The sequence below is a fragment of the Bos indicus genome, chromosome 9, assembly GCF_029378745.1.
Source record: "Bos indicus isolate NIAB-ARS_2022 breed Sahiwal x Tharparkar chromosome 9, NIAB-ARS_B.indTharparkar_mat_pri_1.0, whole genome shotgun sequence".
In the NCBI taxonomy this organism is placed as follows: Eukaryota; Metazoa; Chordata; class Mammalia; order Artiodactyla; family Bovidae; genus Bos; species Bos indicus.
Window position 1 is genome coordinate 70,793,118 of NC_091768.1, and position 20,571 is coordinate 70,813,688.

Consider the following 20,571-nt stretch of genomic DNA (forward strand, 5'->3'; position numbering starts at 1 on the left):
AGACATATCCATCAGCCATTTCAGACTCAGGATGAGATTCATGTTTTATTTTTTCAGGAGATATTTTGTAAATGTAGGAATAACCGTTAGCCAAATGGAACCCCAGTTTCTATCATAGTTGCATCCCTTTATGTAACCGTTTTCTCATTTCATGAAGTTTGTTGTTTTACCTTCCAGCTCATGATGGAGAGCAATTGTCTGTTATTTTTCCTTCTGTAGGTACTATTTGGAACTTATACGCTGTTTATGATAAAAAAAATACCACTATTATCTATGTTATTGGAAAAATGTGTAATTTAGAAATGTTGTTGTATAAAACTTTTTGAAAAATTCTTAAGGATCTTGCTTCATGTATTTCACAAAATCAAAACTGATTTCTTCCCAATGTTAAAAAACCAGAAGAAAACATATATATATTTTTAACTTTGTTGGTGGAATCATGACAGAAAATCCATATGGATTCAGGCACTTAATTTTTTTTAAATTTTATTTTATTTTTAAACTTTACAATATTGTATTGGTTTTGTCAAATATCGAAATGAATCCGCCACAGGTATACATGTGTTCCCCATCCTGAACCCTCCTCCCTCCTCCCTCCCCATACCATCCCTCTGGGTCGTCCCAGTGCACCAACCCCAAGCATCCAGTATCGATGCAGTTAATTTTTAAACTTCAAAGAGAGAACGCCATGTTAAGGAAAAACATACAAACTTAGAAAAACTATCAGTAGCATGTATGATGAAGAATTAGTAGATTTTAAAATGTAAAAGCAATTTACACAATAGAAAGACAGAGACAAATGTCCCACTAAACAAATAAATAGGAAATTTTACAGAGGTATGGCTCAGAAATACATTAAAATGTCCAATGTACAAATAATTTTAAAAGTTAGATATTTGGCAAAACTAATACAATTATGTAAAGTTTAAAAAAAAGTTAGTTAAAATGTAATAAAGTTTCACATCTCAACTTGGAAGGACAGCATTGAAAGGATCCTTAATATCAGATTAATTAGATTCTGAGAAGTTGAGCACACTGCTGAGAGTTGGGCATGTTCATATAGGAAAAACACAATTTAATATCTCTTGTCTTAGAGGAAAATGAAGACATTTATATAAAATTTCAAATCACATATCACTTGACTCTGTAGTTCCATTTCTGCCAAGCAAGCCTAAGAAGATAGAGTCAGGCAAGGAAGGAAACATGACAAGGACATTCATTGTATATCTCTCAATTATAGATGGAAATAAACTAGGATTGATATGGTGTAAATTAAATCAATTATGTTCTACTTTTGAAATGGAACATTATAAAACCATTTAAAAGAACAAATGCCTTGTAACAGTTAACAAGGTAAGACAACCACAATATATTTTTTTCACTAAAATCAAAAGAAAACAGAAGCAAAAAAATCTGACCTAGATTATAAAACCATATATGGACTAGGTCCCCATATTACACTTTTACAAAATGTAATTTTATGTATAACAGACTGTGTCTATGTTTGGGGAGGGGGATTTACTTTGTAATTTAGCTTTATCATTTTAATGTTTGTGATTAAAATACATAGGTTAAAATTGATATTAATAATACCACCTTTATTTTTATCTAAGCATCATTAGCTTTATCTGTGTGCTTGCTTGTTTTATTTGGCGTGGGATGAATATCTTTTGAGAATATATCTTTGGTATATTTTTGTCTTATCTAATGAAACTATGACACAGGTACATTGCTGCTAAGTCACTTCTGTCTTGTCCGACTCTGTGTGACCCCATAGATGGCAGCCCACCAGGCTCCCCCGTCCCTGGGATTCTCCAGGCAAGAACACTGGAGTGGGTTGCCATTTCCTTTTCCAATGCATGAAAGTGAAAAGTGAAAGTGAAGTCGCTCAGTCGTGTCTGACTCTTAGCGACCCCATGTACTGCAGCCTACCAGGCTCCTCCGCCCATGGGATTTTCCAGGCAAGAGTACTGGAGTGGGGTGCCATTGCCTTCTCCAACAGGTACAGTAGTATATTTTAGAAACTGCACCTTATACAGATAAAGTATCTAAGGAATTATATGTTAATATTTTTAAGTATTTTTATGGTTTTCTTTCAGCATATCTTTAACATGCTCCAACTCTTCTTGTCTGTATTAATTGCGTGCTGTCTTTAGGAGCGATGGAAGCTACCAAAAGTCATGGTTCAAAGTTCCACTTGTGCTTTATTTCTACTCTTCAGGTCATTTCTTGAGAAGTGATAAACAGTAGATGTGTTGCGTAGATGCGCATATTCTGAGAAGAGACTTCACCTCCCAGCGAGGCTGGAAGGAGCATTTCCCCTCTAGAAGGAGAATGTTGCCCGGTCTGCCCCTTGTTGTTAGTCACGAAGTCTTGTCTTTTCTTTTGTGACCCCGTGGACAGAGTAGCATGGCGGGCTAGAGTACCTGGGATTTCCCAGGCAAGAATACTGGCGTGGGTTACCATTTCCTTCTCCAAGGAATCTTCCTGACCCAGGGATCAACCCGCATCCCTTGCATTGGCAGGCGAATTCTTTGGTAAAGCGTCTGCCTGCAATGCGGGAGACCCGGGTTCGATCCCTGGGTCAGGAAGATCCCCTGGAGAAGGAAATGGCAACCCACTCCAGTACTCTTGCCTGGAAAATTCCATGGACAGAGCCACCAGGAAAGATTATAAGTCTATCCCTTAGGTCAGGAAAATGCATTCCTCAGAAGACAGACTTCAAAGAACACCCAGAGATACTAATGTGAGACCTAGCTCTCCGAAGATGGATGACACTGTGGAGATAAAGGTCACAATCCCTATATTTACTGAGGTATTTTTCTTGTACCTGGTGAGGTGTGAGACTCTAAGTAGATTTAAGAGTATTGCAGAAAAATAAGTCCTATCTAGCATCCCTGAGCAGGTGAAGCGAAGATTTGTATCTGTTACCACAGGTATTTCATGTCCTCTCCCCTCCTACCCACTGACTTTTGTAGAAATCCAAGCAACTTGGCAAAATGAGGGGGGTGGGGTCAGGTTTTGCGCAGGTCTCCTTGAGCTCATGCCGCTCCCCACACTGCGCCTGCGCTACAGCCGCTCTCAGCCCTGCGAATGCGTCCAACCCCCATCTCGGAGCCTCAAAACACACTGCCCTCTTGCCCTGGGAACCCTTCTCTGTTTTTACCTTAAATATCTTCTTGACCCTCTCAACCTATCTTTATAGTTAGCTGCTTGGTAACTTTGCCTGTGGATACGGTTCCCTTGCTTCATTGTGGGGACCTCCACTGCACTCTGTGTATCCGAGCCATCACCACATTGAGTTGTCATTACTTGTTCACAGGTTGGCCTCTCACGTGGAGTTAGAGAAGTAGGATAAAGTATAGTGGATAAGCTTTGATTTATTCCAAAATCTTTTAAGTCGATAGACAATCCACCAGGAGGAAAGAAAGATTTGGAGCAAACTGGAACACTCATAGCTTGCTGGTGGGAGTATAAAATGGTCCAGTTACTTTAGAAGACAGTGTATACTTTCTTGCAGAGTTAAACCTACACTTCCCAATATGACAACCCCAAGCTGAACAGTCTGAATATTTATTAACTGATCAGACATGACTGAACAACTGGACAACAACAAAATACAGATAAAATAATTGTGGTATATTCAGACAATGGAACTACATTTAGCAACAATAAGGAATGAGCTTAAAATGTACTCAGACATGGATCAAACTCACAGACATTGACCTGAGTGAAATAAGCCAGACATCAAAGAGGACAAACTTTGTGACTCTTCATAAAAGATTTTGGGGCCTTGAAAATTAATCTCTAGAATGGAGATCAGCGTTTTCCCTAGGAAATGTGGGGTGAGATTAACTATAAAAGGGCCTGAGAAGAATTGCCAGGGTGTTGCTTTCTACCTTGGTTGTGGTGGTGAGTATAAGGGTGGATACATTTATCATATCATCAATTCGTGCGTGCTAAAAATGTAAACTTTTCAAATTTATTTTATGCCTCAATATGAAAAAGCTGATTTTTAAACATAGAAGTCCTTCCTCAGAAAACACTTTAAAAAGAAAATAATTTTATTTGTTCAGTTTTTGGCTGTGCTGGGTCTTCGTTGCTGCGCAGGCTTTTCTCCAGTTGCAGCCAGCAGGGGCTGTTCTCTAGCTGCAGGGCACAGCCTTCTCATCACCGCGGCTTCTCTTGCTGTGAGCACGTGGTGCGTGAGCCGCAGTAGCTGCAGCACATGGCCTCAGTGGTTGCGGCTCCCGGGCTCTAGAGCACAGGCTCAGTAGTTGTGGTGCAGGGACTCAGTAGCTCCATGGCCTATGGGATCTTCCCCGATCAGGGATCGAACCTGTGTCTCCTGCACTGGTAGGCAAATTCTTTATCACAGAACCATCAGGGAAGCTGCAAAAAACACTTTTTGAAAAACTAAGGTGAGATCTGTTGTAGAATGCTGAGAGAAAAAGGAAATTTGTCAGTGGTATAATCCAGCGTATAACATAGGAATATCCACATTCCAAAAGTCCTTTCAATATTTTATTTTTTAAGTATCTTCCATGCTGCTCCCACTACAACTCCAACAACAACAGGAGCAGAAACGATGTTTTATTTGTACTTACACTTCCTTTGTTGTTCCCTGAGGCAAACACCTTGTATTCTGCTACCCCACTTTCCCAGGTCAGAATTTTTAAAAGCAAACCTGAAGCATTCAAGTATTTAACATATAATTCTTTAACTTCTTTGAGCTTTTCAGTGTGTGGTGTGGTAAAGAATCCAACTGCCAATACAGGAGACATAAAACACACATATTAGATCCCTGGATTGGAAAGATCCCCTGGTGAAGGAAATGGCAACCCACTCCAGTGTTCTGGCCTGGAAAAGGCGAGACAGAGGAGCTTGGTGGGCTATAACCCATGTGGTCACAAAGAGTCAGACACGACTGCGTGACTGAGCAACTGAGCCCACACATTTAATTTTTTTAACACAAATCAACACTGGTAGGGATAAAGAGTTTATTTGAAAGAGTTCTAGTGACATTCAACACAGAAATCATATACATAAAAGGTTCTGCTACTGCTGCTGCTAAGTCACTTCAGTCGTGTCCGACTCTGTGTGACCCCATAGACGTCAGCCCACCAGGCTCTCCTGCCCCTGGGATTCTCCAGGCAAGAACACTGGAGTGGGTTGCCATTTCCTTCTCCAATGCATGAAAATGAAAAAGTGAAAGTGAAGTCGCTCAGTTGTGTCCGACTCTTAGCGACCCCATGGACTGCAGCCTACCAGGCTCCTCCATCCATGGGATTTTCCAGGCAAGAGTAATGGAGTAGGGTGCCATTGCCTTCTCCGATAAAAGGTTTTAAAAAAAGTGAAAAGGTAGTATTTAATAATAGCAAATAATATGACTTTCAAATTCCACTCAAAGATTTTAAAGAATAGGCACTATTCTGTTCCATGAAAAGCTAAAGTGTCATCAGGAAATTAGTAGGGCATAAACTTATTTTAGCATAAACATAATTGTTATTTAATTTTCTTTCTAAGCACCTTGAACTTATGGGGATTCAATTTTAAGGGCTTTGGAGATTGAAATTGTTTAGTTACATTCCTGAGGGGAGGGAGTGTTTGGGTCATTATCTTTGCTTTGATAAATTAGGAAAATAATGCTAATAAAATGTGGCATTCGGACATGTATCCTGTAAAAGCTTCTTGAAGACAACGTCTCCTTTAATATGAAAAACTAGGTAAGATTTTTTAAAAATTTAAATCAACAGCATTTTATGTAATGTTGAAAATTACCTGCTTATTCATTTGGAAGTGATCATTTTACAAGATGAGGATATGAATCACTTTCTAAACATACAAGTGAAGATTTGCATTTACAAGGAATTAAAGACAGAATACACTGGCAAGTGCTGACATTGTATTTATCTTTTCTTTAAGGACATTCTGAAAACTGGAATGACATCCTGGGCCACAGAGGGTGACAGGTTTCCAGCAAACCAGAGAATCATGAGCAGTGCGTCTCCTTCTGCTGCAGCTGTGCAGCTCTGCTACGAGCACCTGAACGGATCCTGTGTGAAAACCCCCTACTCACCAGGCCCCCGCCTCATCCTGTACACAGTGTTCATCTTTGGAGCTGTGCTGGCTGTATTTGGAAATCTCCTGGTGATGATTTCCAATCTCCACTTCAAGCAGCTGCATTCTCCTACCAACTTCTTGATTGCTTCTCTGGCCTGTGCTGACTTCTTGGTGGTAGTGACTGTGATGCCATTCAGCACAGTGAGGTCCGTGGAGAGCTGCTGGTACTTTGGGGAAAGTTACTGTAAATTTCACACTTGTTTTGATGGGTCATTCTGTTATGCTTCCATCTACCACTTGTGCTTTATCTCTCTGGACAGGTACATTGCTGTCACTGACCCCCTGGTCTATCCAACCAGGTTCACTGAGTCTGTTTCTGGTATGTGTATTGCCTTCTCCTGGCTCTTTTCGATTATTTATTCTTTTTCCTTTTTTGGCACAGGAGCAAATGCAGCTAGACTGGAGGATCTAGTAAGTGCGCTCACCTGTGTGGGAGGCTGTCAAATTGCAGTGAATCAGAGTTGGGTATTGGTGAATTTTCTATTATTTTTCATCCGCACCCTTGTGATGATAGTTCTTTACTCCAAGATTTTCCTCATTGCTAAACAGCAGGCTAGAAAAATTGAGAGTCTGAACAACAAGACTGGGAGATGCTCAGACAGCTTCCAAGACAGAGTGGCCAAGAGGGAGAGAAAGGCAGCAAGAACACTGGGCGTCGCAGTGCTAGCGTTTCTGGTCTCCTGGCTGCCTTACTTCCTGGATGCCATCATTGATGCCTTCCTAGGTTTCATCACTCCCACATATGTTTATGAAATACTGGTTTGGATTGCTTATTATAACTCAGCTATGAACCCCTTGATTTATGCTTTCTTTTATCCTTGGTTTCGAAAAGCCATCAAACTCATTGTCACTGGCAAAGTCTTGAGAGCGAATTCCTTGACAGTAAATTTATTTTCTGGCTAAGTCCATATTTTAGATGGAGGAATTGAATATAGATTCACCGTGAACACTCCATTGGGTAGAAAATGTAACCATATACATGCAAGATCTTGTAAAGTAAAAGAATAAATTAGGCTTCCAATATGACCTGAAGACTTAAATTCAGTTTCATCATTCTTTGGTCAATATAACATAAAAACCTGGTTGTTATGGAAACAGCATGACCTTGGAGCCAGAAATGTGGCATTTTAACATTGATCTTGGGTTGCTACTTGTCTCTGATCTTCACTATACATCTCTAGTTATTAATCCCTTCCTTGTAGCATTCTTGAGAAAATGTAAAAGATAGAAACTGCAATGTTTTGTTATTCTAAATCCTCCCTTTATTACTTTATAATAGTTTAATCCTTGGTTATAGCTTCTCTTTTTTCCTGTGAAATATTTATTTAATTACTATTACAATACTTAAAAGTATTCTGGCTCAGGGAGGGCAAAGTAGTGACTCTGCCCTGTCAAGTGTTCAGATTTGTGAGTCCAGAAACATAATGTCGGAGTCGGATAAAATCAACCCAGAGATAAATATATTGACTATAATATCTGTCGAATTATTTGCTATGGGAAAGGTAATTGATGTTATAAATAGCATTCATTTGTTGAGTGGGCTACTTCCTGGTGATTGTCTGCTCATAAAATTTTGGCTGACTTTATAAATTTTACCAGTTAACATGTTTATAGCATGCACGAGTTTTTAACATTGTCATTTTTTATTGTACTTTATGTTAAATTAGCCTTCTGTTTTGTTCACTTTTGCATTGTTCCAAAGATTATTTATAAGGATTTTCAGTGATATACATGAAAGCCCAAATTACAAATATGTTCCAAAAAATACAGAACTGAAATGAAGGATATAAAAAGATGACAGACAGAGGCTGATAAATGCATTTTATATAACCCACAAATTTGAAACTGAACAAGTTAAGCAATTCACATTGTATAGAAGCCAGTCAACTTTTCAGAAATGGAGACTTGTTTTGGGTACTAAGACTAGAGAATGCTGTATTTCTGTAATTTTAATAATTTTTTAAATAAATTTCTTGATTCTATTCTAATTTTATTTCGTAGCAATCAGATATCAAGTTTGAGAAATCAGAGAATCATATCATTGGGACAGGGATGAATATATTTCAAAATATCCTTGTTTATTTCTCTAATTTCTTATTTAATGTAAATCAATCATATATTAGGGACATCATTTCTGACTATTATTTAACAAATGCTTTAAATTGGTAAACCTTTCCTGAGACTGTGTATTATCTATGATTTAATGTACTTATGAGAAACTCTCCCATCTTTACTTGATGGTTAAAGATGAAACAAATGATTTAAAGGCACCCTAGACTGCTTAGCATTAGTTTACCCTTAACTCTTCAGTTCTGACAGTGAAAATCATCAATTTATTTTGATTTACTGCTTTCAAAAATGCAATCGTTGTTGTTGCTCAGTCACTAAGTCATGTTTGACTCGTTGCAACCCCATGGACTGCAGCATACCAAGCTTCCCTGTCCTTCACTATCTTCCAGAGTTTGCTCAAATTCATGTTCATTGAGTCCATGATGTTAACTAACCATCTCATCCTCTGTCTCTGTCACCCCTCTCTCCTCCTACCCTTAATCTCTCTTAGCATAAGGATTTTTTCCAATGAATTGGCTCTTCCCATCAGGTGTGGCTCAGCTGGATAAGAATCCTCCTGCAATGCAGGAGACCTGGGTTCGATCCCTGAATTGGGAAGATCCCCTGGAGAAGGGAAAGGCTACCCACTCCAGTGTTCTGGCCTAGAGAATTCCTCGACTCTATAGTCCATGGGGTTGCAAAGAGTCGGACACGACTGAGCGACTTTCACTTCACGTCAAGTGACCGGAGTATTGGTGCTTCAGCTTTAACATCAGTCCTCCCAATGAATATTCAGGGTTGATCTCCTTTAGGATTGACTGGTTTAATCTCCTTGCTGTCCAAGGAACTCTCAAGAGTCTTCTCTGGCACCACAGTTGGAAAGCATCAGTTCTTTGGTGCTCAACCTTCTTTATGGTCCAACTGTCACATCCATACATGACTACCGGAAAACCATAGCTTTGACTCTACGAACCTCTGTCAGCAAAATTATGTCTTTGCTTTTTATTATGCTGTCTAGATTTATCATGGCTTTCCTTCCAAGGAGCAAGCATCTTCTAATTTCATGGCTGTAGTTACTGTCAGCAATGATTTGGGAGCCCCCCCAGAAATAAAATCTGTCACTGCTTTGGCTTTTTTCCTGTTCTATTTGCCATGAAATGATGGAACCAGATGCCATGATTTTAGTTTTCTGAATGTTGACTTGTAAGCCAGCTTTTCACTCTTCTTTTTCACCCTCATCCAGAGGCTCTGTAGTTCCTCTTTACTTTCTGCCATTAGAATGGTATCACCTGCATGTCTGAGGTTATTGACATTTTTTCAGAAATCTTGATTCCAGTTTGCAGTTTATCACTTCTGGCATTTAACATGCCAGATGTACACATGTCAGTACATTCAGATATACTCTGAATATAAGTTAAATAAGCAGAGTAACAATATACAGGCTTGTCTTTCTGCTTTCCCAATTTTGAACCAGTCCTTTGTTCCATGTCCGGTTCTAACTGTTGCTTCTTGTCCTGCACACAGATTTTTCAGGAGACAGGTAAGGTGGTATGATATTCCCATCTCTTTAATAATTTCCCACAGTTTGTTGAACTATACAGTCAAAGGCTTTTTTGAAATCAATGAAGGAAAAGTAGATACTTTTCTTGAATTTCTTTGCTTTCTCTGTGATCCAGTGAATTTTGACAATTTGCTCTCTGGTTCTTCTGCCTTTTCTAAGTCCAGTTTGTACATCCAGAAGTTCTCGGTTCACTGTTGAAGCCGCGCTTGAAGTGTTTTGAGCATAACCTTATTAATATGTTAAATGAACACAATTGTATGGTAGTTTGAACATTCTCTGGCATTGCCCTTTATTGGAATTGTATTGAAAACTGACCTTTTCCAGTCCTGTGGCCACTGCTGAGTTATCCAAATTTGTTGGCGTATTGAGTGCAGCACATTCACAGCATCATATTTAAGGATTTGAAATAGCTCAGCTGGAATTCCATCACCTCCACTAGCTTTGTTCCTTGTAATGCTTCCTAAGGCCCAGTTGACTTCTCACTCCAGGATCCCTGGCTCTAGGTGAGTGACCACACCATCATGGTTAATCCGAGTCATTAAGATCTTTTATATATAGTTATTCTGTGTATTCTTGCCACCTCTTTTTAATATCTTCTGCTTCTGTTAGGTCCTTACAATTTCTGTCCGTTATCGTGCCCATCCTTGTATGAAATGTTCCCTCGATATCTCCTGTTTTCTTGAAGAGATCTCTAGTCTTTCCCAGTCTGTTGTTTTCCTCTATTTCTTTGTGTTGTTCATTTTAAAAGGCCTTCTAATCTCTCTTTGATATTCCTGGAAGTCTTCATTCAGTTGGGTATATCCTTCCTTTCCTCCTTTGCTCTTCACTCCTCTTCTTTCATCAGCTATTTGTGAAACCTCCTCAGACAACCACTTTGCCTTCTTCAGTGCAGTAACTTTCTCTAATCCTGTGCCACACGATATAGAGAAATCATACTTCCTCGTTTTAAAAATGAAAAAGCTAAAATCAAAGTTTAAAAGTCTGCTGAATGTCATAAAGCTTCTGGATTCAAATAAGCACTCTAACATCTAGTTTAATGCATTTATACTTGTCTTCCTTTTGTTTTAGTAGACTTTCACATATATTAGACAAAACATTTAGTTTTACCACTTCCTTTCCTAGGTCAACATTCAATTCTGTCTATAATTATAAATATTTTAGAACTTTCTTATTAAGAAAACAACAAGCACTTGCCCTCATTTCTCTTCTTAATTTACTCTGGCTGTATGCGGGCTAGTCTATTGGCCTTTGTGTCAGCGAACACTTACTGAGTGTTACTGGTGTGTAACATGTGAGCTTTGGAACTGGCAGGGTACAACGATAAAAACCATCTACCCCTAAGAGTGCTGTCTGAATTATGGATCTTTCATTGAGCACTTGGGACCGCCTTACCTCCCCCACTCAGTCTTCACAACAACTCCATGTGCAAGGGAATATTGTTACTATATTATTATTACTTTACATCATAAACGAGGAACCTGGGGCATAAAGAAGTGAGTCTCATGCCCAAGGTGGCATATCCGTTAAACAATAGAGCCAGTATTCTGGCTTTCCAGGTGGTGCTAGTGGTAAATAATCTGCCTGCCAGTGCAGGAGACACGAGAGATGCAGGTTCGATCCCTGGGTTAGGAAGCTCCCCTGGAGTAAGGACTGACAACCCAGTCAGGTATTCTGGAAAATTTCATGAACAGAGGAACCTGCCAGCCTGCATTCCATGGGACCGCAAAGACTGAGATGTGGCTGAGTGTTCACACACACACACACACACACACAGCCAGTATTCACATCCAGGGAGTCAGAAATTAAATGAAATAACCAGTAAGTAAATTTTCTCCCCTGTTGTGGCCCAGCCACTGCCATCAAGTTTCTGGGAACAATATGAAAACACGCTTTGTACTAATTATGTCAAAGGAAAAATTCTGTCATCATAAAGGAAAGATTAAACAAAATTCTTTGGAGATATGGGGACACTGGTGGGAATAATTGATTTCCTGTGACATATCATTTCAACCTAGACTTCTTCATTATATATTTTACTGTATAAGGTTTCCCCCTCTAAGGGTGAAGGGAGGATCATTTAGATAAATTACATCTTAATTTCTATAGCAGGATTGGTCTGCACGGCAAGCAAATACAAACAATCTTGTTGTTTCTATTAATAACTATTTGGTTCCTTTGAGCTGCTTCTCCACAGCAAGACTTCTACTTTCAAAACATTTCAAGGCACCTGAGTGTTATGAATTTGCAAATTGCATACAATTTTTTCATGGGTATCATATATTATTATGATAAGGAATGATTATATTTGCAAATCATGTGCTCCTTTAATAGCTCATATATTAACAGTACTTTATAATTTTATTTTTATTTTATTTTATTTTATTTTATTTGACTGTACCGGGTCTTAGTTGCAGCATGTGGGATCTAATTCCCCAACCAGGAACTGAAAGCAGGCTCCCTGAATTGGGAATGGAGAGTCTTAGCCACTGGACAACTAGGGAAGTCCCAGCAGTACCTGGTAACGTGTGTCTTCATTTCTTCATGAATGAAAAGCGAGAACAATAGAGGTTGTAAATGTATATCTACATAGCCCCTGCCTTCTCAGGAACCACTTTGTTCATTTGTCTGTTACACTGCTTTCTGCTTTCTGATGATCTGTTTGGTATACTGTGTGCCCCTCTCTCCCCAAATGTGTGCTCCTCAGAGGAAGATAACCAGCTCTTCATATGAATACCTCTAAGATGGACCTCCCACTGTATGTGGAATATAGGAGAGAGTCAAACACTAGAGTAGCAAATAGCATAGATTCCTCTAATAAGTTTTGATGAGTAGCAAAAACAATATAGAAAGACTCAGCACAACTCTTTTATAGTCGATGTTAGATATTGCTTTTTATTTTTTTGCATTTTATTTTTTTAATATATGTAGTTGATTTTTCCGATATCTGCTTTTATTGGAAGAGATTTCACTGTCTCAGAAGTTTGGAATTGACTAGAGGCTGCCTTGGTTTATTTTTAGGGTTATTCTATGCAACCTTTGTTATTAAAAAGACTAATGTCTCAGGATGGTAGTTCTTAGAAACTTGGGTTTCAGAAACAAGAAAATTTGTAAAAAAAAAAAAAATTCAAGGAACCAACAGATAGTTGCCAAACATAAACTTTGCCAACTCAGGACATCATAGACAGCAGCAGCAACAGTAGCAGGGACAGCTTTATGTTTTGCCTGAATTTCACAGAAGAAAGGAGAAGGCAATGGCACCCGACTCCAGTACTCTTGCCTGGAAAATCCCATGGACGGAGGAGCCTGGTAGGCTGCAGTCCATGGAGTCGCTAGGAGTCGGACACGACTGAGCAACTTCACTTTCACTTTTCACTTTCATGCATTGGAGAAGGAAATGGCAACCCACTCCAGTATTCTTGCCTGGAGAATCCCAGGGACGGCGGAGCCTAGTGGGCTGCCATCTATGGGGTTGCACAGAGTCGGAGACGACTGAGGTGACTTAGCCGTAGTAGCAGCACAGAAGAAAAGTATGTTTTAATATCAATATAGAAGAAATAGATTATTTAAGAATAAAGTGCAGTTCTGTAAATTGAACAAACAATATGAGACACGCATCTTATTGTTCTCATTCTCTGACCCCCACACTGGCACTGATCCCCAGACTGGCATTTCAGCATAACTGAATTAAGATCGAAAGACATTACAAAGAATAAATATTGAGATTTAACTTTACAAACATGTTCCTTCTGTGTCAGTTCTGTGCACGTTTTAGGAACCTGGTCTTCATCTGAGGTCTCTACTCTTTCACAGCAGAGCAATGAGGGGGCATCCTTTGCATTCTTTCTCATGGTGGTGGAGCAGTCACCCTCCAACCTCCCAGAAACCCCCAAAGGTCATCAGATTATACCAGTCTTGCCTCTCTCCAATATTGTCAACATGGGCACAGGGCCCTTCTTCCTTTTTGCTTCTTAATGTTAATTCTGAGCACTTCATCATTCTCTCCACAACTATAATACATATATTTATACATAAACATATATGTATATAAAACATTTAAAGTTGTGAACACTTGCTCTGTTAAATACTGAATCATGTGCTTTAGCAATACTAACCCTAATAATCATCGTACTAACTCTTTGTTGAAGGTAAAATTATCGTCCCCATTTCACAGCTGAAAATACTGAGGCCTGGGCCAGTTATGAAGTTGGGGAAAGCCTGAATTCAATCCTAGGACAACTGGATCCAGAGTCTGTGCTCTTGACCATGCACTAATCTGCCTCACAGTTTCTAGAAATTCTCTCCTTCTAGAATATCACCTCCACCCTGCCTCTGTCCTTACTTAGGACTTGTAATTTACTAGATACAATCTTTTATCTGAAACCCCTAGGACTTATAGAAATCAGACTCTTTTACTTTTTCATTTAAAAGGCCTATCCCTTAAATATTTGGAATATACCAGTGGAGAGTGTGAAGCACTTGTCATCAATGCATTATTTCCTCATCAATACTCAGATAGTCAAAACAGTATTAATGTATCTGCATGAATATTCAGATAGACTGATAAGAAATTAACACTAGAAATAGCCTCATGTAAGTGTTTGTCAACAAATTAATTAGAAACAAACTTCAATGTTATAGATTTTAGAATTTTAGAATATGGACCTGTACTTGAAATCCCTTCAATTTGGGTATCTAATCACTGACACCAGTCTTTCCAGCTCACTTGCTCTAGGAAGCCAACGGCATTCTACCTTCACCTCTTGCTTACAGGCGTTCATCACTTACCCACCTTCAGTGTCAGCACCGTCATTCTACTCAGTCCTTAGAAGTGAAGTTATAAACTGGAAGGAAAGATCCTGTACTTGTTTTATTATTTTTACTAATGGTTATTATATCTCTAACTCTACTATGCTATACTAACCTGTACTATTCTATATTATTGGTAATGTAATATAGTAATTAATTGGACTTAAGCATAAGTTAAGTCTTTTCCTACCTTACTTCTATTCAGACAGCTCTTTATGGTGGGTATTATTACTCCCAAATCAGAGCTGAGCAATCTGATTCCAGGAGAGTTCAGGTAAGCTGTCCAATTACATATCCAGGATTTACCCTTGGTACTTTCTGATTCAAACCTCTGTACAATCATTCTCCAGGGACATTGTCTTCCCAGCTTAGAAGGTGGGCTCCCCCTATAGCTTATACCAAACTCATGTATTGTAGCTCATCACTTTTTCAGAAATGGCATAAAGAGTAGAAATCAAACTCAATGACAGATGGCAGAATAACAAAAGATCTCTTCGAAATAATCAGTTGATAATAAAGCTCTCTGAAGTACCAGCAGCTCTACTCACTGGCCTCATTCCAAACAGCTGTCCTCTCCAGCTCAGTTCCTCATCACCTCTCTGACCTTGGCTGACTTTTTGGTGGGTGGTGGTTCTGACACTCAGCACAGTGAGGAGAATGAAAGGAGACCCTGGTGGTCCAGTGGTTAATACTCCATGCTTCCAATGCCAGGACACGGAAGCAACATTACTGTCTATCTATAAATGAATGGATAAGGAAGATGTGGTGCATATACACAAATTCTCTCATTGCACATGCCAGCAAGGTAAAGCTCAAAATCCTTCAAGCTAGGCTTCAACGGTACATGAATCGAAAACTTCCAGATGTACAAGCTGGATTTAAAATTTTCTGTACCTTCCACACAATTTTGTTTTGAACCTAAAACTCCTCTAAAAATATTTTGTTTAAAATGAACATAATTATACCTACAGTATCAGGTTATGACTGCTGATTGGCTGACAACAGACACTCTCATTGTTTGCAACTTGCCTTCAAAGCTATGAAATCCAGCTTTTTGAATGAAGTGTGTTGATTTTCATCCTTTGATACTTTGCTATAATTCCTTCCTTGCCAACCATTCTAATGAAAACCATCCAGGAGAGTGTCTTACTTTCCCAGGCTGCCATAACAAACAACCACAATCTTGCCGGCACTATTCTCTCCAGAAATGTATTCTCTCACAGTCCTGTAACCAAAGTCTGAAATCAAGGCATTGACAGGCCATGCTCCCCTCCCATGGCTCTGGGGAGAGTCATTCTCTACCTCTTCCAGCTTCTGATCCTCCAAGCATTCCTTGGTTTCTGGTGGCACCATTCCATTCTCTGCCTCCATTTTCACAGAGCCATCTTCTCTCTTCTCCCTGTTTCTCAAGTTCTGTCCCTTAGAAGGACACTGCTCTTAGATTTAATGCCCTTCTTTGTAGTACAGGGTGATTTCTTTATTAAATTCATGAAGGCCTCTTTTCCAAAGAAGATCTGATTTGGGGGGTTAGAACAAGGACATATCTTTTGCAAAGGTTGGGGCAGGGATAGCATGGAACCCACTGCAGAGGGGAATGGGAAGTCTTCTGTTTGTGAGTATCTCACAGAAGCAGGACTTGGGGGGTTTACACCCATTTCTCACATGGATGGAGAGACATTGCAGTCTGCTTCCAGTGACAATACCCTAAGAACACAATGATCTCTCTGCCAGCGCTAACTGTAACAGAAGCTCAGAAAGCAAGGTGTGTCTAAATACAACGAATGGAGCTTTCAGTGCTTTCATTGCAAGTTGCTCACAGTGTGTGTTCCTTTTTCTGTTTGTTGGTGTCCAGTGAAGATGCAAAGCTGATTCTTAACCGGAGAAAAAAGCCAAGTATTCACTGTCACTGCTCATACCCTCTTTTATTTTTGTTTGTTTGTTTTTTTTTAAATTTTATTTTATTTTTAAACTCTAAAATATTGTATTAGTTTTGCCAAATATCGAAAAGAATCCGCCACAGGTATACATGTATTCCCCATCCTGAACCCTCCTCCCTACTCCCTCCCCATACCATCCCTCTGGGTCATCCCAGTGCACTAGCCCCAAGCATCCAGTATCGTGCATCGAACCTGGACTGGCAACTCGTTTCATACATGATATTATGCATGTTTCAATGCCATTCTCCCAAATCTTCCCACCTTCTCCCTCTCCCACAAAGTCCATAAGACTGTTCTATACATCAGTGTCTCTTTTGCCGTCTCATACACAGGGTTATTATTACCATCTTTCTAAATTCCACATATATGCCTTAGTATACTATATTGGTGTTTTTATTTCTGGCTTACTTCACAATAAAAATGCAAGAAAGTGTCCACAACAGAAGTGAGATTAGGGGAAATTTTCAAGTCTAAGAAGAAAAAAAAGTCTTTGGCTTTTTTTTTTTTTTTGTAGAAATGTAATGAGTAACCTAACTTAATGCGAGGAGTCATTTTGTAGAATAACCGTCTTAATAATCACTCTTGAAAACAATCTTCCAATTTCACACGTTGCTCTACAGGGATTCCATCTAGGGATTTTCCTATAGATGGCATTCATTTATCTGCAAGGACTGTGTGCTTTAGGCAGTAATGCAGATAAACCTAACAGGAGATGGTGCTTTCTGTCTACAATTAGTTCTCATATCACACCCTGTTGAAAAGAGGAACTCTGGAGGTAAACACCTAAAAATATTTAAGACTTTACCAAATCAAGGAAACTAAGCATTAGTCAAAACTAACTCCTAGTGATCTTGGCCAATGTAATTTTTTGTATTTTATTTTGCTATTGAACACAATTGAGATTTATAGTAAAAAAAAAAAAAAAAAGGAAAATTGAAAAACAATAGTACTAATATGTGATAATTTCCTCAGGCATCCTACTGTATGTTTTTCCCTCAGAAGCATTGAAAGTCTGTGGAAATTGAGGACAGAATTCTCTGAATGTAAAGGGCAGATCATGAGCAACTCGTCCCCCACTGCAGCTGTGCAGCTCTGCTATGAGCACCTGAACGGATCCTGTGTGAAGACCCCCTACTCACCCGCATCCCGCGTGATTCTGTACATGGTGTATGGCTTTGGGGCTGTCCTGGCCGTGTTTGGAAACTTCCTGGTGATGACTGCCATCCTTCATTTCAAGCAGCTGCACTCACCAACCAATTGTCTCATTGCTTCTCTGGCCTGTGCAGACTTTCTAGTGGGAGTGACTGTGATGCCCTTCAGCATGGTCAGGTCTGTGGAGAGCTGCTGGTACTTTGGGAGAACTTTCTGCACTTTTCACACATGCTTTGATGCAGCATTTTGTTACTCTTCTCTCTTCCACTTGTGCTTCATCTCCATTGACAGGTACATTGCTGTTACTGACCCTCTGGTCTATCCCACCAAGTTCACGGTGTCTGTATCATGCATATGCATCGGCATCTCCTGGATCCTGCCCCTTACTTACAGTGGTGCCGTGTTCTACACGGGTGCCAATGAGAATGGGCTAGAGGAATTGTCTAGTGCCCTCAACTGTGCAGGAGGTTGCCAGACAGTTGTAAATCAAAACTGGGTATTGATAGATTTTCTGTCCTTCTTTATACCTACCCTTGTCATGATCATTCTCTATAGTAATATTTTTCTTGTGGCCAGACAACAGGCTAAAAAGATTGAAAATACTGGCAGCAAAACAGATTCATCATCAGACAGTTATAAATCCAGAGTAGCCAAGAGAGAGAGAAAAGCAGCTAAAACCCTGGGTATCACAGTCATAGCATTCATGATTTCGTGGTTACCATACAGTATTGACTCATTAATTGATGCCTTTATGGGCTTCATAACCCCGGCCTATATTTATGAGACTTGCTGTTGGTGTGCTTATTACAACTCAGCCATGAACCCCTTGATCTATGCTTTATTTTACCCTTGGTTTAGGAAAGCCATCAAAGTCATTGTGAGTGGTCGGGTTTTCAAGGATAGTTCTGGGAGCATGAATTTGTCCTCTGAATAAATGTAAGCCATTGGATTGAGGAAGTATAAGATATCTTTACATTTTCCAAATGAAATGAATTTTTAAAAATCAAATAAGACTGTTACTGCAAAGAAAACAAATTGCTTTTCCAATTTAATTGGATAAGTCAGTATGTTTCAGTCTTTCTAGGATACTCACTTCCTGTTGCTTCTCCAAAATATTTATTTGACTCATAAATGTTAAATCCCTATTTGTTATCTACAGTGGAGCTCACTCTGTACCCCAATAATGTAGAATAGTATAGGTTAGTATAGCATATTACAGTTAGAGATATAATAACCACTAGCAAAAACAATAAAACAAGTACAGGATCTTTCCTTTCAGTTTATAACTTCATTTCTAAGGCCTGAGTAGGATGGTGCTGACACTGAAGGTGAGTGAGTAATGAATGCCTGCAAGCAAGAGGTGAAAGGTGGAATGTAGTTTACACATTCCTCCTTCTGTTTTCTTTTTATTCCATTGACTCTTCCCTTTGTAACCTGAAAATGTCTTTTTCCTGATTTCTTTTCCTCTTTTCCTTACAAAGACTTTGACTCACTTCCAACTTGTCAAAAACTTCTCTATGATGACTTTCACTGGGCTATTGTGGGGTTTTTTTTGCAATGTAACTTATCAAATTGGCCAATATTAAAGAAGAGTTCATCAAATACAAAAATTAATATCAAAATAATCATAAATTTCATATTGATAATTTGAAAAATTTGAAATTAATTTGGTGATATATTGGGAGTTTGCCAATAACTGTGACATGAAATGCAGTGCTTGAAAGTGGCCTATTAAACTGGGGAAGAGAAACGGTGCCTCAGTTTCAGTAGCATCACCTTTACACTTTACCTTCTTGCTGATGTGAACATCCTTGAGCATCTGAGAGAAATATATTTCTTAACTAATGGTTGACACGGTGGTCATATCTTCTAGTTTCCTAAAATCTGAGTACCACCCTGTTCTGTCAGTTAATTATTTCTCTCTTCAGGCCTTGATTACCTGTCATGCCTTTTCTAACAAGCTTACCTTTTCTTCGCTTTCAAACGTTTCCTTGTTCCATGTTCCCTGTTAACGCCGTGTATTCCTTGTCTTTCTCTGGACTCAGTTTACTTTCACTGTGAGCAGCTTTTTCCTTGAACTCTGGTATTTCTGGACGTCCTAAAGGCCTCTAGCCCCGCACATCAGCCATCTCAAACTCAATGCGACGCTCATATGTTACATTTAGTAGGATATTTTGTAACTGTGGGAAAAACTACGAACAAATGGTGAAATTACCGTAATAGTAGTTATCATTTTATGTAATAGTTTTCTTATTCCGTGAGGTTTTTTGTTTTAACTTCCAGTGTTGACAGAGGGCAGTTTCTGGTCATTTCTTTCCTATAAACTCTTTCAAGTTTGTACATTGTCCGTGATAAAAATGACCCTGTCACATATGTTATTAGGAAAAATGGATAATTTAGAAATGTTGATATGGTATAAAATTTCTTGAAAAAGTCTTAAGCATTTTGCCTCATGTATTTCACAAAACCAAAACTGTTTTCTTCCAGATGTTAGAAGGCTAGAAGATAGCATAGTTTTTATAGTTTGGATTGGTGGACTCAGAACAGAAAATGTGCCCTACATTTTTAAACTTCAAAAAAAAAAAAAAATAGAGCCATGACAAAGAAAAAAAGACAAACTTAGAAGCCATTGGTGGCACACATGATGAAGAAAGTGTTAGTAACTTGAAAATGTAAAAGCTTGGATTTCTCTGGTGGTCCAGAGAAGACTCCATGCTTCCAATGTAGGGGATCAATTTCTGGCCTGGGAAGTTAAAAAAAAATGTAAAAGCCTTTTACAAAACAGACAGAGAGAGAGAGAGACAAACATCCCACTAAACAAATAAATATGCAATTTTACAGAGATGTGGCTAAGGAATACATTAAAAGGTCAAGTGTGCAAATAATCAAATAATGCTAAAAAATGTAATAGAGTTTCAGATTGCAAAATGGCAAACTTTATAT

General features: G+C 39.0%; 2 protein-coding genes across 2 annotated transcripts; both read left to right on the plus strand.

The window, feature by feature from the left end:
* The first annotated feature begins 5,961 nt into the window (after positions 1–5,961).
* Positions 5,962–7,026, plus strand: LOC109563545 (trace amine-associated receptor 7a-like). Its single transcript, XM_019966928.2, has one exon. It carries the CDS (start codon positions 5,995–5,997, stop codon positions 7,024–7,026), a length of 1,032 nt encoding a protein of 343 aa, XP_019822487.2. The 5' UTR covers positions 5,962–5,994.
* A 10,501-nt stretch (positions 7,027–17,527) lies between these two features.
* LOC109563542 (trace amine-associated receptor 6-like) lies at positions 17,528–18,562 on the plus strand. The gene has a single exon (XM_019966927.2). The coding sequence runs from the start codon at positions 17,534–17,536 to the stop codon at positions 18,560–18,562; it is 1,029 nt and encodes a 342-aa protein (XP_019822486.2). The 5' UTR covers positions 17,528–17,533.
* The last annotated feature ends 2,009 nt before the right edge of the window (positions 18,563–20,571 follow it).